A 16,571-nucleotide genomic window follows, 5' to 3' on the forward strand; every position below is an offset into this window, starting at 1 on the left:
AAGCATGGATCACAGGTGCACTTCACTTTTGCCAATAACTCCTTGCTTTACATATACATATTTGCAATTTCTTGAAGTATTGCCACGAACTTATTGTGACTTGGTAGGGTATTTTTGAATCAAGTCTTCAAAATGGTCTTTATTCTAGAGCATGGTTCTGGTTTGCTTAACGGGTTGGTATTCAGGTGTGAACTGATATAAAAAATATTGCCTCCATTAGAGAAAAGGTTACCTTCCAAGTCATATGGTTACTATGGTACCCTTGGAAAATTTGGGTATATATATATATATTATGTTGCGTGTGTGTAAAATAGCAAAAAAATCAAAATAAAATCAAACAAGTGATCTAAAAGAACATTATATGTTAATGAACAGTAACTTTAAAAATCAATGAAAGCTGAATTAAAAAAAAAAAAATCATTTAAAATTAAGTAGTTTCGATCAGTTTCGAGCTAAAAATACGTATACCTAAGTGTGTTCAAGTATCCACGGTGAGTATGGGTACAGTGATGTGGGTATGCGAACCTTATGACCTAGGGTACCTTTTGTATGTTTTCATCAACCATAAGCAAGGAAAAGCCTTATATTGTAGAGACTTAGAAAGCTCACTAATGCATCCGAACAGGCACGTCTAGAAATCCTTGGGGGACTAGTTTTTTTAATAAGTCTTACAAACAAATGAACAAGATGATATAAATTGAGAGTTTTTCAAGTCATCCACAGATTTAAGGATAATAAAACATTTCTAACTTTTAGAAACACACCCAAGTTTCGCTTCAAGAATGAAAAACGCCCTTATCAAAACATAGGTCATCATGAACTTGAGTTAATGAAAACGACTATGCTACCCACCATGTAAAGAAAATTTAGGTCCGTTAGTTCTCATGGACCTTTTTTTTCTCTCTACAAATAAGGCTAATACATTTTCAACTATATTCCAAGTAGCTAGCTTTTTAATTAATACCAAATCAATTAGGTGAACTCTTTTTGTCATTAAGTAAGGCAAGTGAAACGTTAGCATATTAATAAGTATGGTTTTCATGTTCCTTTTCAAGGACAAAATCATAATGTTTTACTAAAAATGCTAGTGCTTGAGAAAATGATTAAGAGAAATTTTCAAAGAGAAGCCGACATTAATTTTTGATATAAAACATAAGTACCCCTCACAAGGAGCCGCTCTTCCTTTGACCCATGAAAGATATTTTTGTCTTCAAAAGAAGCATTTTTGTTATTTTATATTAAGAAATAATACTTTCCATCAACAGGTGGCTCTTCGAGAATCTCTCTTCCAAGCTGAACACTTATTTGCCAACTTTAAATAGCTAATTTGTTATTTGCTCAAATATTAGGCGTCCGATTGTAACCTTTTAGTTTAACAATTAACTTGACCGGAATAAATTCATGGAAGCACAGGAGAACGTTGGCGTGCTTTACAAGATCTTTCCTTGACTTCGAATCACCTGTCGCTATATCCTCTTGAGGATTGAACTCGCTCATCTCTCTGTTTCCAAACCCCATTTTCCTCAACCTTGGACCTTTCTCAACCAATTTTTATTGTTTTCCATAAAAAGGTAGTCTTCATCTCCTTCCTCGTTTAGGGCTTCAAAAACCTTAGCAGATGCCATCGCCCTCCAGTACCTGCTCCCTATTTTCTCAACTTATTGCTACTCAGACAGATCTCCATAGAATGGTAGATCAGCTCCAAATCAATAACCAGAATCAGACAGAAGAACTTCAAGGTAGATCAGCGCCAAATCAATAACCAGAATCAGTTTAAATGACAGAAGAACTTCAAACGGGGCAAGAGCCATTCTAGAAACAGAGACGTGGATTTCCACCAATTCTCCATCTAAACAAGAGGCAAGCACCTTCAAAATCGTTGATTCAACAGCTCGACCGTCAGATGATAGGGAAGGCTTACCCATATTGGTTTGGGTTTGAAACTCCTGTGCATGAACTTCATTAGTTCATCCCCAGCAGGCCTCCATCGACGAGCAGCAAGCATCACACAAGCGACTTGCAATCTGTGCCTTTGCATGACGAAGTTGAGATCTTCCTCCTTTTTGGCCCAAACGAGAAAGAGCATTTTGCATGCCAAGAGGTGATCAGCTTTTGCATCCACCGTGTAGGAATATTTTGGATCTGGATATTCTTAAATTCCAATTTTCACTAAATAAAGATTTTGCGGATAAAATCCGGCAGAGTTGCGGTCGTCATTTCCACAATGCGTTCCGATCTAACTGTATAGAACATCGTGAGAAGCATAGCACAGGAGTCGCCGGATCCCATTCAGGTTTGACGTAGGTCCTGATACCCGCATCCTCAGATAATAGCCTTCCCTTGAGTCTACTCAACAATCGCTTCTCCGATGCCGTGCTACCAATACCACCTGCAGCCATACTTAACTTTTGTGTGCACTGATAAACGACATGGCCATCTCCTTCCATGATTGATATAGATACAATCATACAGTAAGTGCTTCACGGTACAGTAGGGCAAGCCGTGGACTCCACGCTACTCTTGTTTGACGTTTCCCTCCTCTTCCCACTCTTGAAAATGTGACCCAAAAAGGCTGATCGTCTGGATAATCAGAAATCTCTTTCTTTTATTCCAAAAACGCTGGACGTCTTCAGGTATGAAAAGGCGGCCTCCTATAGCATCAAAGCAGCACAGAAGTAGGCCATTATTGCCATATCACCTTGAGCACCGACAGACATTTTGGGAAGCGAAAAACAAGAAAGTAATCAAATAAGAAATGGCAGGAGCAATGCCACCAAATTCTTGAAAAAAATCACTCAGACTGCGTACTTGAATTTATGTTTGTAAATCTGGACTCATACTTTTTCTTGCATTTATATATATTTTTTTAATTGAATGGTTGTTCCCAGCATTGTTGTGGCAATCGCTATGTGAATTAAAACAGGCTGTGCCAATGCAATGAACCCGCCGATTTAGCTCAATCGGTTGTCAATCAGTAAAAAATGTAACAAAAATTATTTTAAAAAAATGAAAACATATTAAAAAAATAATTTAAAAATCTTAAATGATGTTTGGAAACTGTTAAATCCTAACCAACCAAGTTGCGTGATTCTTATATATACATGTTTCTTCTTGTCTATTTACTAAACTATATTGTCAACTGGCCTCATTTGAAAAAAAAAAGACATTCTTTTGCCTAATCAAGCTCATCATTCAATTTCTCCCTAACACTAGCTGATCATTCATTTTTTTTTTTAAGTAGAGATCTGGATACCACTAGTTTTTAATACTTATTCACCTAACTGTAAAAGCACTTTCTTTTGTTGTTAATTTACTTTCATCAATATTCTAACAACTCAAACAGTTGGCCTCATTTAAAAAAAAAAAAAATTCTTTTGCCTAATACAAGCTCTTCATCTCTTGCCCTGTGGCCGTATCCACCCCTTACTCGACAACACTCGAGTAAGGTAGATCTCAAAAATTTGCATGGAAAAATTGTAATGCATAAAATATTCTTGTATAAAGCAAAAGATTGTGGTTTAGTTGGGGGACATGATGTAGAGGCACCGAATGCTGTAGCATAATTCAAGAAGGGAAACAACGAGGAACGACTACTGCAAGCTGCTTGCAAGTCGGAGAACCATAAAGCAATATGCACAAGATCGCATTGAAAATTTGACAAAAAGAATTGATTATTGCTTCTAAAAATAGGAATCTTCTCCCAAACTATCTCCATAAAAAAGAAAGAAAAAAAGAAAACAAAAAAACTTAGCTGCCTATGGCACTAGTTCTTGTCCAAGAAGCCAGATTATCTTTTAAGTCTTAAACTTAAAGAAACTGTTCGATTATATATCTAGGTATGTAACATATAACCCTTACTTTTCTTAGACAAATTCGAAAAATAGTATTACAAAAAAAGGTATTGCACTTCAAGCCCCAATGAAGGCGGCAATGAAACCAACCTGCAACAATGAGTTTGTGAACCCAACTGGCAGAGCTGCATGCGGATTCAGTGAATCTGCTTATTCATTGATTCAGCAGAACAGGTCATGAACCGGTCAAAATTGTTAAAAAATCCATACAAGAAAAAAAAGGGACTTATACAAATAATTACAAAGAAAAAAATTCTTGAAATATCTTTAAAATGGTAAAACTTGAATCGGCTACTGAACCGAATCAGTTTGCCACCTGATTCAGGCTGATTTTACTGACACCGGCAAAAAACCATTAACAATATTGCAAAGACGAATGCTCTTCCCTGGTTATTCCTAGTGCTCACCAAATCCAAAGATAACCAAACGTTATTTATATTCTTCAAAGACCCATGGATGTGATTCTGTGAACGCCTCCAGAAACAATTAACAATTTGCAAAAACAAATGCTCTTTCCTAGTTATTCCTAGAGCTCATCAGACAGATGAAGATAATTAAACGTTATTTGCATTTTCAAAAACCCCTGGATGTAATGCCATTAAAAATTTCTTGACCCACCATTTGAACGAAAAACACACTAATTATAAAAACATAGGTTATCATGAACTTGAGTTAATGAAAACGAATATGCTACCGGCAATGGAAACAAAATCCAGGTTAGTTAATTCTCATGGACCTTCTTTTCATCTCGACAAATAATGTTAACACAATTTTAGTTATACCCTAACACATTTTTAACTAGATCCCAACTAGCTAGTTTTTTTAATTAATACCGTATCAATTACGTGATAAGAAAATTAGGCAAAAGAAAGTTAATCGTATTGAAAAGGCAAGCATATTTTTCATCACGTTCCCTTGCCGGGACAAAATCATATTTTTGTTTTACTAATTTAACAAGAAAAAATTATAAAAAAATGCTTAATGCTTGAAAGAATAATTAAAAGAAAATTTCAAAGAGAAGCCCACATAAAAAATTTTGACATAAAACAAAAGTACCAATCATAAGGAGCCACTCTTCCCTCGACCGGCGAAAGATATTGTTGGTCTTCAAAGAAACGTTTTTGCTATTTTATATAAAAAACTGATGTTTTCTACCAACAAGTGGCTCTTAGAGAATTTCTCTTCCAAGCTCACTTATGAAGAAAGTTGGGTGTACTTTGAATAACGACAAACCTTTATCTGCTGTTTTTGTTTTTTTTTTTCCTATAAAAATTTTGCAACGGTCAATTAATAAAAGTTTTAAGGGGAGTGTTAACTCATAACCATGAAATATTAAGGACAACAAAGTTGAATATTTTTGGGTGCGAGTCTGCATTCACACAAGCGACTTCCAATTTGTGCCTGACAAAGTTGGGCCAAACGAGAAACTTTTACATCCTTCGTTCATTTTTGTTAGAAACAACATACAAAACTCTCCTCTTACACTCTCAAGAAAAGATAGAAACAACAAGGAAGAAGACAAAGATTTACTTGGTTCGGAGTAATAATATCCTACGTTCATGGTCGCACAGATCTTTCACTATTAACTCTTAGATGAACATAGACACTCTTACAGAGAAGACAAAAAAAACTATGGTCCCCTCACAACATAAGGATTAGGGCAAACCCGCAGTATTGAATATAAATATAAATCAAGTTCTATACACCAACAATTTTTACAGTACTTTGCGATCTAAGTGTATCGAACAATTACAAAAGCATTGTCCAGCCTGATCTCGTTCTGGTTTGACGTAAATGCTGATACCAACATCCATCTCTTCTCTGCTGATGAAGTGGTACAAATTCCCTGCGGTACACTTATAGACGCCATGGCCATCTTCTTCCACGATTGATATAGATATAGAAAGTTTCTGTATTTCAAGAAGCCATGAAGAAGAAATGAACAGTCGGCCGTTTCCCTCCTCTTCCCAGTTTTGGAAACGTGATCGAAAAAGACTGATGATGGTCAGAACCACAAGGAATCGCTTCTCCATACTGCCTTCTTCCAAGAACGCCGACGCAGAATGTCTTAAGGGATGAAAAGGCTAACCCCTGTAGCATCAAAGCAGCACAAAAGTAAGCCATAATTACTTTGGCACCGATATACATTTTGAAAAGCGAAAAATAAGAAAGTAGTTAAATAAGGAATGCCACGGAATTCTTGGAAAAATCACTGAGACTGCGTCTTTGAATTTATGTTTGTAAACCCGAATGTATACTTTTTATCGCTTTTATATTTTTTATACTTGAATGGTTCTTCCTAGTATTGTGACTATCCCTTTGTGAATTAAATCGACAGGGGTGCCAGTGTAGTGAATCCACCGATTTAGCTCAATCGACTGTCATTCAATAAAAAAATATTTAAAAAATATTTTCGAAAAATGAAAAAAACATATAAAAAATAATTTAAAAAATCCTTAAATTATGTTTTGGAACTGTTAAAAGCTGGCACATAGCACTCTTGGATAGCCGGAAATTTGAATCGGTTCGCCATTGATTAAATTCTAATAAACGGACTTTCGTGTTTCTGATGATAATGCCGGTTCCCAGCTAAGAGACCTAAATTATGACATACTTTTTACATAATACATTCTTATATAAACATATTTTTTTATTTATTCAATTTGTGCTTGCTAAAAAGGAATATAAGGTTCCACGGGACCTAATTTTCTTAGCCCTTGAGAAAGCATATGCTGTTGTTGGTACTTCTGCATGATCGGAATCATTATATATACATGTTTCTCCTTTTCTATTTACTAAACTATATACTCAACTGGCCTCATTTGAAAACAAAACAAACAAAAAAACAAACATTCTTTTGCCCAATACAAGCTCATCGTTCAATTTCCTCCTAATACGAGCTGATTATTCCAAAGTAGGGATCTGGATACCACAAGTTCTTATACTCAGTCACCAAACTGCAAAAGCTTTTTATTTTATTGTTAATATACTTTCATCAATATTTTAACAACTCAAACAGACCACATACCATATACTCAATTGGCCTCATTTTTACCAAAAAACATTCTTTTGCCTAACACAAGCTCATTATTCAATTTTCGCCCAATACAAGCTGATCATTAAATTTTTCATTCCTTTCTTTTCTAAGTCGAGATCTGGATACCATTAGTTTTTATATTTGTCGCCTAACAAGCTGTAAAAGCTTTTTTGTTTTGTTGCTGATATACTTTCATCAGTATTCTAACTACTCAAACAGAACCATGTATGTTAATGTAATTCACGTTATCAGGTAACTTAACAGTAATGGTGACTCGATGCGTAAATACTTTGAAAAACACATACTGATATATAAATAAGTTTCTAGTGCTTTTCTTCTTTTTTTTTTTTTTAACTAAATAATCAATGATCATATACATATAACACCTTCAATCGGTCCTTCGGCTATGTTTCCAAGATGGAGCAAGTCTAAAAAAATGTCTGGTCCATGAGTAGAACCTTCTCCGCGTAATTAAGTCAGAGCAACAACACAAGCAAAAAAAAGAAAGCCGGCAAAACTAACGACTTGGAGGAACTAGAACGTACCTTAAAAACCCTTGTCACGAAGGCAGGACTAAGCTGGCTGAACCCTGATAAACCACCACATGGCCTTGGCAATTCTAACGTCTCCAAGTTGTGGGCGATGCTCTCCAGGCCGCAAAAGTCTCCGAGCAATCTGCAGCCACTGAGTTTCAATTTCCTCAAGGATTTCAAGTTTGAAACGTCCGAGATCGTTCTCAAGTTGTGGTCTTCCCTAGAATAGCCTCATAATTTACCCGTGATGCTTTACAGTAACATTTATATCATGGAGTGACAAGAAAATGAACAAAGGCAAGCATGTAATATTAGGAAGACAGGCAAAGAATCGCTAGAAGAATGACTATTGCTAAGATGCAACCATGAAGCATCAAAATGGAAACCACAGGTCAAGTAATTGGCCATCTCAATTTATAGTTCTTATACATGAAATCCTTTGGCGTAACACAACGGTATGAAGAAATGAACATAAATTTTACAAGAAAAGATGCAGAAAGACTTTAATTTCCCATCCCCAACACAACAGAATGCATATTGGATTATTTCATTAGCTGCCAGCATATCTATACCAAATGCAGAATAGAATCTGGAGGTGACCGCTCGAGTTTGTTCAACATATCATCCCATTCCTCCTCACTTGTTCTGTCTGAAAGCAAAGATCCTAGCTTCTCCAGAGCTTTAGGAAGTCCATGGCAGAGGGCAACAGCCTGCTTTGAAAGCCGAAAGTATTCCTCGGGTGGTGCCACTTTCCCGAAAGCATAGTAGCATAACAACTGAAGCGCTTCTTCATCATCCAATTCTTTTGGTGAGTATTTCTTGTACATCTCGGCATCCAGGAAAGAGTCATCCTTGGTGGTGATAATGATCCTACTACCTGGACGGAACCAGTTTTTGTCACCCACCAGTGCATCGAGCTGGTTCTTGTCACTGACATCGTCCAGAACGATGAAAACACTTCCTTTACTGACTTTTTCTTTGATCGCATTCTTCCCTTCGTCAACATCACTCATCAATGGCTCTTCTTTCACTTTCAGAAGTCCGCAGGTAAGTTGCTTATGGAGAGACGCAAGACCATCTGTTCTTGAAGCTTCTTCGACACCCGGAAAAAAGAAAAAAGCATCAAACTTGAGAAATATTTGATTGTAAATGGCCTTTGCAAGAGTCGTCTTTCCAATCCCCTGCTTTCCATGGATTGCTACCATCCTGACATCATTGGCATTCACATCCAACAGCTTCATCACGTCTTGCACTTTGGGTTCCATCCCAATGGGGTGCTTTGGCAGCGCCAAGGGAGGATTCTTCAATTCTTCCATGATCCTTCTGATAACTTTCTCAATCAGTCCTTTCTCCTCCCTGCAATAGCCAACAAAAAAGAGAAGAAAGCGTGTAAATATGTGGCAGTACGCATGGTTTCTGCTCTCATCTACGATATTTTTTGCAACCATGAGGCTAATAAATGATGCTTAACATTACTGTGAGCTTGGCAGCGAGAAGACCCATGGCCTTGATGTTCATCCTATCCAGGTATTATCTCGTGATGCAAGTCATGGATCATGATCTCGGTGTATGACACCATGAGATAAAATCACGAAGCCGTTTACCATATTAAACAGTTCAGTTAATCGAAACATATTGCACACTTCGAGCGGTGGATGTGTTTAAGCAGACGAGAAGAATATATAACCTCTGCGACATTCATTGTCATGGAAATACATAGTGCAACTTTATGCTAATGTCAAAATCATAAAGCATCGTATAAGCAAGATTTAAAAACGAAATAGTTTATTCCCTTTCAATGACTTAGAAATGAAAAGCTTGATCCAAGCACTTAGAGTTTGGTATGATGCTATCAGATCAACTTCATTTGCTCCATGTAGGCTTCAGTTTACTGTAATCAAATTCAGTCAATCAACTGTGCCCTGTGCTTTCTTAATTGAAGCCCATGGCCAGCAGAGGTTATCCAATTTAAAGTGGTGGCTTTCCAGGCCCAGTCCAAGTCCTCGTGCTATGGTTTCCTTTCCTATTCCATCTGACTTGATGACTTTCAAGGTTTATTGACTCCGAACAGAGTGAATTCAAGTTTAGCCAGCCAGGAAGGAATCTTTCTGGAAGCAATAATGCAACCAGACAAGCCACCGACTTTAGCATAACTTTCGCCTTAGATCCTGATGCTCTGTACTATTCATGGCCGTCAAGAAGATCATCCTTCCTCGATCACCAAGCAAGCGTGAAAGCTCCTTAACCAGTGTGCAAGATTGGCTTGTCATGACGGCTTGTGCTCTTTAACAGAGGCTGGTATTCTCATTCTTCAACGGGGCTTGAACCAGGCAGATTATAGCACCTGGAAGCTGCGCCAGGGCGCGAGCTATAGAGGACCTCATTTGGGTATTACCAGGCCGGATCTAGCCCCGGAAAGGTACTGAACAATTTGGCACCCAGCAAGTCCAAAACTGATCAGAAAACCGCCCTCTAATCTTTTAAAAGAAAAATAGCAGAAAACTTTGACGATAAATTTGGGTGTATCTGCTTTTGCTGATAAAAAAAAAATAAGAAAAGATGATGCTTTGTGAAATAAATGCGTTTCTCCTACTTCTTCCTGAGTTGGACACATGGATGCTCCAAGCACCCAAAAAATTGTCAGGGAGAATGCACTTGCTCAAAGGGAGAAAGAGCAGAGACTCCCTGGAATGCGGGAAAGCGGATAGCTGTCCCAGAAGCCTGCTATATTTATAGTCTCACTTGTTTCGACAAGTGAGTGAATCCAAACATGTCTGAACTATCAGGATCCTTTTTCTTGCTAAACCTGAGAAAAGCAGCAAAGATTCAATGAGCAAGTATCGACTAGCTGAGAAGAAAATATCCTAATTTATCCAGGTAAGTTGATGAATGCATTGTTCGAAAACCACCACTTTTTGTCAAATTAATATTCAGAATTGCCCTACCCGTCTCAACTTCTGAGCAGTTCAGTAAAAGACATGGAGAAGAACCTCAGACCTGTCATCATCGAGCGTGAAACCAGGGGCATTTCCTGCAACCCTCAGAGCCTCCTTCCACTCATTGACTCTCTCTGCTCCCAAACGATCCGTAAAGCCAGGCAACAGGGAGCCAAAGGTTCCTTCCTGTTTCTGCACATCCACTGGATTGACGTGGACGAAGACGGGAATGATCAGCCTATTGCACTTGACGATGTCCGCTAGCTCCTTTAGGCACCATCTCGAATGGGCATACTGCACAGAGAAAATGGCCACGAAGATCTTCGACCCTTTGATGGCGTTGAACATGCGATCTCCGATATTGTCGCCCGCCTCCAGTTCCACACTGTCCAAGAACGTTCGGACGCCCATGCGGACAAGCTCCTCATAGATGTGCTTCGTGAAACCATGGCGCGTGTCTTCTCCTCTGTAGCTGAGGAAGACATCATACTCGAACCGTGGCTCTCGTACAGGACTAGAAGTTCTTTGAAACAGTCCGGTCTCCGCCATGTTTGAAGAAGGCCTTCTTGATTCCAAAGGCCTTGTTAGTTCAGTGGCTGGAAGAGATGAGGAAGGAGAATAATTTGCTCCATCTGTGAGCATTTGTAAGCAGAACATGTATACTTATTAGAGGAAAGTTATCGGCCGTAGACACACATATTGAACAAGGCCGATAGAGCTTGGGGAGAAAGTTTGTATCATTGTATTCTCGAAAAAAAAAAACAGTATAGCACCAACCGTATTGCCCATCAATTTCGTTGTCAATGTACGAAAACGGCTAAATATGATCTCATAGATTACCAGTTTGTCTTCCATATCTTTAGCGCAGAACTTAATGTCAATATTACTTAGATTGCCAGATTTGCTGCCATCCCCATAACATTGCAAGTGTTGTACATGCAATGGGTTACTTGGTGAGCCAAGTGGAACTACAAAAGAGAATTTTTCATCCTCACACAGGGTTTTACTTGCCAAAGCGCTTAACTCCACTAAATGTTTGAAAGTCTTTCCCTGCAATGATTTCTTATTAGTATGAATGCATCTATTAAAAATGTACGAGAGAGAGACCTTAAATAGGCTGCTCATCAATGTAAAGTTGATATTTTCACATCCATTCATGTCTAACAGTTCCATGGACTCCAAATTTTGAAACCCATGAACAGGTTTCAACGTCTTGCATCCTTGCCGAATTAATGTCTTCAAAAACAACGGCAGCAGAGGAAGCGATTGAAGTTGTTGACAACCTTGTAAATTGAGTTCCTCAAGTTTGGAAAGGTTATGCTTCTCAGGTAGTTCCTTGACAAATTCAAGTAGTTCCTCGACAAATTCACAATTTTTCATACTTAAGGTGGCCAAATTATCAAGGCAACAAATTGATTCGTGAACCTCACGAAGCTTTCCACAGCCATCAAGGAATAACTTTTCGAGATTCGGGGTCCAAGCAAAATTCGGTGTAGCTTCTATATAACAATTAGAGAGATCAAGAACTTTCAACATGTCCAACTTTTGGCGACATTAATTTCAGTAAGATGATAATATGAAGGTTGAGCAGTTTCTATCGAAAATACTACCTTATTTTTCGGTGTTAATTCATAAATGCTGCTTTAAGACAAGTCAAGTATCGCAAGGTTCTTAAAAGACGTGCAGCCAAACGTCACCCACTCCAGCTCGCAGCCTCTTTCATGTTTAGAACTATGCCTTCAACTGTTCATTTTTTCTGTGAAATAAACAAAGTGAAATTAATCACAATATTTTGCCCAATATTAAGATCAATTTACTTTTGTCAAAAGAATACGTCAGACGTACAAACTTAAACTTAGAATTGTAAAAAAAAAAACAGCAAAAATCGTACTTTTGACTTTGTGAGGGGAAGACGCTCCTCAAAATAAGTCCTTGGATTACATGAAATACATGGGTGCAAGCTATCAAGGCATGGAGGAATTGGCCGTTTCTCAAAATTAAAATATGAATACAAGTAATCATATAGAATTGACAATTGTGAAAGACTTTTTTTAACAGTGCATGGAGCCATGGACAACGGACACACCCAAAGGCTCAAAAACTAAGTTGGTGCTAGAAGAGGCCAAAATTTCCTTATTGGTCATTGAAGTAATCGATTCCTCATTCAAAATAAGATTTTTCTCCTCAAGAACTCTAATTGCACTATCAAGGGAACAGTCATCCCAAAGGTAAGGCTTTCTTTTGGCTCCAACAAAAAAACATGCTGTATCCAAAAATACACACTTCTGATCATTATCTAATCACAACTCCATTTCAGTTTTTCCATAATACTTGTGCCTTTATTTTTTTTATTTTTTCCAACTCACCTTCCCATGCTTCTTGTGTAAATAAAACAGCAAAAACCGTTTTAAGTTTTTGGATAGACATATTTTAAAAAGTTTTTGTCTTGTGTTGAAGACTGTTTGAAACACTTTAAGTGTCGTTTGGCATCCATAACAAGTTGTCCACTGATTCTGTTCCAAAGTTTTGGATAAATTCATGAAACACTATGCTATAAGGTTCCATGAAACTACCTTAATTTTGAAACAACGGTAACAAATTGTTACTGGTACCAAACAGCCTCTTCAGGATTTATAATGAGAACTAGCTATAATGATTGTGATCACTTTATAATATCTATGGAGTTAGAACAATAATTATTAAGGGACGAGTTGGGATCTGCCAGACGAGAAACCAAAGATCGATATACCAGGTTCTTAGTATCATCAAACCCCAATGGATTGAGGTTTGATGTCGTCCATGAATGATGATAAATCATATACTGTATCGCCTAGTAGGAAAACTGCAATTTGATGCTACGATATGAGTCGAGAAAATTTGTCAAAGTTTGATGCAAGTTCTTCAACTTTTAAAAGTTGGGTAGTAATTTGTTTTCTCAATTACGATGCACCATTTTGTAATATTTAATTTAAAAAATCGAATACAATTCTCAATCTAAACTCGATTAACTCAAATCAAAATAAGCTTGATCCAATGGGTCAGTCCCAAATTTTCACATCCTTGCCTCAACTAGGAGTGGGCAATGAGCCATTTCCCCTCTGTGTCTTGGCTAGAATTCTAATATTTCTCTTACAAACCAATCATGGAGTTGGGTAGTTGTGGGATTTCCACGTACCCGACCCGAAACCTTACTTTCATTCGTGGTAGATATGTACAATGTATTAAAAGAAATTATGGGGCATTTGCCACCTTACTTTTGAAATATAGATTGAATTATTTCTTTCTCTATTAAATGTGTCATTGATGTCTAAAAATTAATTTGTATGCAAGTGGGGCTTTCCTTTTAAATGACATTGGGTCCACCTTGGATGCCTAAGGTAATGGATATGGCCTTGCTTTTCAATAGCCGTGAGTGTGGACCTTGTACTTACAGGTATTAATTAATGCACTCAAATGTATTGAGCTAATGTAGCAAGAAATTGATTGATAAAAGTCCTTGAAATGACTTATTGGCATTAATTGACTATCAACTTGACTCGAGAATGCAGCCACTAACATCTAACCTTTGCACTATATAGTGAATTATTTCAATCAGTTGTTGATGTCCAATTGTGTGGAAGTGGTGCATTAATTTCTTTTAAATGATATCAGGCCAGTCTCATATCTGCTCAGATCGGCTCGACCCACCTTGGATGTTTAAGGTCATGGATATGGCTATGCATTCGAATCGATATTTTATGAATAAAGAGCCAGGGTTTTTTTTAAATGAACTTCAAAAAACACGCTTGACATTTGATGGTTTAACCCCAAAAAAAAAAAAAGGCTTCAGCTCCTAATTTTATTCGGTCAAGTACTAGTTCTCTTAGGTTGGGTTTTAAATGCAAGGTCAAACGCTATAAAGGAGAGGAAATGGTCTGGATTTCTCTTCCTCCATCAAATGCAAAAAATGTAGTGCATTCAAACTTTGAGTGCTTCTTAGTTACTCCTTCAAAAGTTGACTTGTATTACTGATAGCACAGTTCAAAATGTCCGGAAGCTTGTTTGTTCTAGATTAAATGAAATCGGATTAAAAACCATCATACAACTTAATATTCATTATTCTTAAACTAGGTACCCAAAGTACAGATTGGAATTGTGCATCTCTAGACTTGCATAATGCATGATAAGAATCGATGGAAACAAGAAATAGAATGACAAAAGAAGAAGCCTTAATGTCAAGTTCTGAGACCCCTCATAGAAAATGAAATGGAAAAACAAACAAGAACCACAAGCACATTACTTCTCAAGCACATCGGCAACATAAAGGCTGCCACATTACTTCTCAAGCACATCGGCAACTGCCATTTTTGGGAGAAATATAAACCATAAACAAGAAAGATCAACTTGCACAGCTTTGAGCGGCCGATTAAAAATCATGGCATATCACAGCAAAAGAAGATTTGTTCATAATATAGAAATATTTGCCTACATGGCAGGGAAAAAAAAAAGAAAAAGAAAAGCATCAATAAGAAGGAAACAAGCAAAAGAAAAAATTAACTCCACTGCATTTTTCATCCCATTAAATTCCTCATAAAAATTATATTTACATGATTATATTACATGAAAAGCGTAAGAGGTACTTATTTGAAGTTGTCTAGTTTACTCTATAACTAACTTACTTGAAATATACAAGTCCTCTGTATATATGCGTGCCTGCCTTAGATTTGGGCATCCAATACTAGTTACTCAATTTTTTCAAAATTTTAATCAAAAGTATTTTTCTATTAATAACATAATAGAAATACCATTCAAATGCGTAGAGCCTAACACGGAATTGGTGGACGAATATTTTTTGAATGATGCATAGAAAGTGAAGTTGTTGGAAAGTCGCTAAACTTTTATAACTTCATGAACGTTCAACTACCCACTTCATGACTTAAATAGATTTGCCTAAGAAAAAAAGAAACAAGATTCAAATTTTACAAGGTAAAGTGGGTTTCAGCTTTCCAGTATCAAACGAGTTCTAAAGAGTCGTCTATAGTAGCAGGACTTGCACTTTGTGAGTGTTTCATGAGTAGTATTGACACAAATTTGCTTAGGGAAGGGAAGTACTACTGCACATGTGGAGTCGATGACAAGTACTGTGTTTTGCGATAGTAGCACGGTCACAAGCTGGCTAGCATCGTCAAAGTAATAGAAGTAGCCAATGTCGTTGGAATTGTGCCTTGAATCGGGTGATTTGATTTAAAGGTGGCCACAGTTTTCATTATTTTTTCAAATTTTTGTCAGTTTTTTTGTATTTTTAATTAATATATTTGTATTTTCAATGAATATTAAAACATTTTTAACGTATTAAAAAACGCTTCAGTTGATTCATCACATCGGCAGCCATGCTTATTTGCAGGAGAGGGGCAGCAAGGACCATGCCCCACTCTCCCCTCCGTTTTGGAAATTAGATTTTACACAATTTTTTTTTAAATTATTAGTTTGACTTTTGTAATACTTTTTGATAAAGGAAGGTTCAGAATCACAAAGCTCAAATAAATGGGAAAATCTACCAAGCTTAGGATCAGGTTAGCAGATTTCATCAAAATCTGGAATATGAAAAGTACGGTAAAAAAGACGGAACCTGCCATCATGGGAAAAAAAAAAAGTCCAGCAATCAAAATTAATCTTCGGAATACGTCGCAGTGAGCAATTTTGAATCTAAATTTGAATCAACTCTAGATCAAATTTCAACGGTTTCAACTGAAATATGAATATGACTAAATGTAACACCAAATGGATGAGCGTAGTCCTTGCAATATTGCCAAACACATATGATACACAACTATTTTTTTTTATTCCAGAATAACATTGTAGCATTTTTTTCCGAGGGAAATATAAACCATAAACAAGGAAGATCAACATGCGCAGCTTTGAGTGGCCCACAAAAAATCGCAGCATATCTCAGGAAAGGAAGATTTGTTCATAATATTGGAACATTTGCCTCCATGGCCTAAAAAAAAAAAAAGGCATAAAAAAGAAAGAACATGCAAAAGAAAAAATCACTCGCTGCATTTTACAACCCATTAAATTACTAGTATAAATTACGTTTACATGATCAGCTTACATGAAAAGCATAAGGACTTATTTAAAGTTGTGTAGTTTACTCACCAACTAACTTGTTTGAGATATACAAATCCCGTGCATATATGCATGTGTTAGATTTGGTCATCCGGTACTAGTTACTCGA

The 16,571-nt window shown here is 37.0% G+C and overlaps 1 protein-coding gene across 1 annotated transcript; it reads right to left on the reverse strand.

Moving 5' to 3' along the window:
* Nucleotides 1–7,779: 7,779 nt before the first annotated feature.
* On the reverse strand, nt 7,780–10,987 carry LOC116264683 (disease resistance protein RUN1-like). The gene is made up of 2 exons (XM_031645028.2): nt 10,419–10,987; nt 7,780–8,777 (listed from the first exon to the last, which is right to left on the reverse strand). The coding sequence occupies exons 1-2, from the start codon at nt 10,904–10,906 to the stop codon at nt 7,988–7,990; spliced, it is 1,278 nt and encodes a 425-aa protein (XP_031500888.1). The 5' UTR covers nt 10,907–10,987; the 3' UTR covers nt 7,780–7,987.
* Between the last annotated feature and the right edge of the window lie 5,584 nt (nt 10,988–16,571).

This window comes from Nymphaea colorata, chromosome 11 (assembly GCF_008831285.2).
Source record: "Nymphaea colorata isolate Beijing-Zhang1983 chromosome 11, ASM883128v2, whole genome shotgun sequence".
Lineage (NCBI taxonomy): Eukaryota > Viridiplantae > Streptophyta > Magnoliopsida > Nymphaeales > Nymphaeaceae > Nymphaea > Nymphaea colorata.

Bases quoted from the DNA above. Each gene is read 5' to 3' on its own strand.
- LOC116264683 (XM_031645028.2), bottom strand. From the start codon at position 10,906: ATGGCGGAGACCGGACTGTTTCAAAGAACTTCTAGTCCTGTACGAGAG. The intron at 8,778-10,418 runs GTCTGAGGTTCT...TGGCTATTGCAG, and splicing joins TTCACGCTCGATGATGACAG to GGAGGAGAAAGGACTGATTG.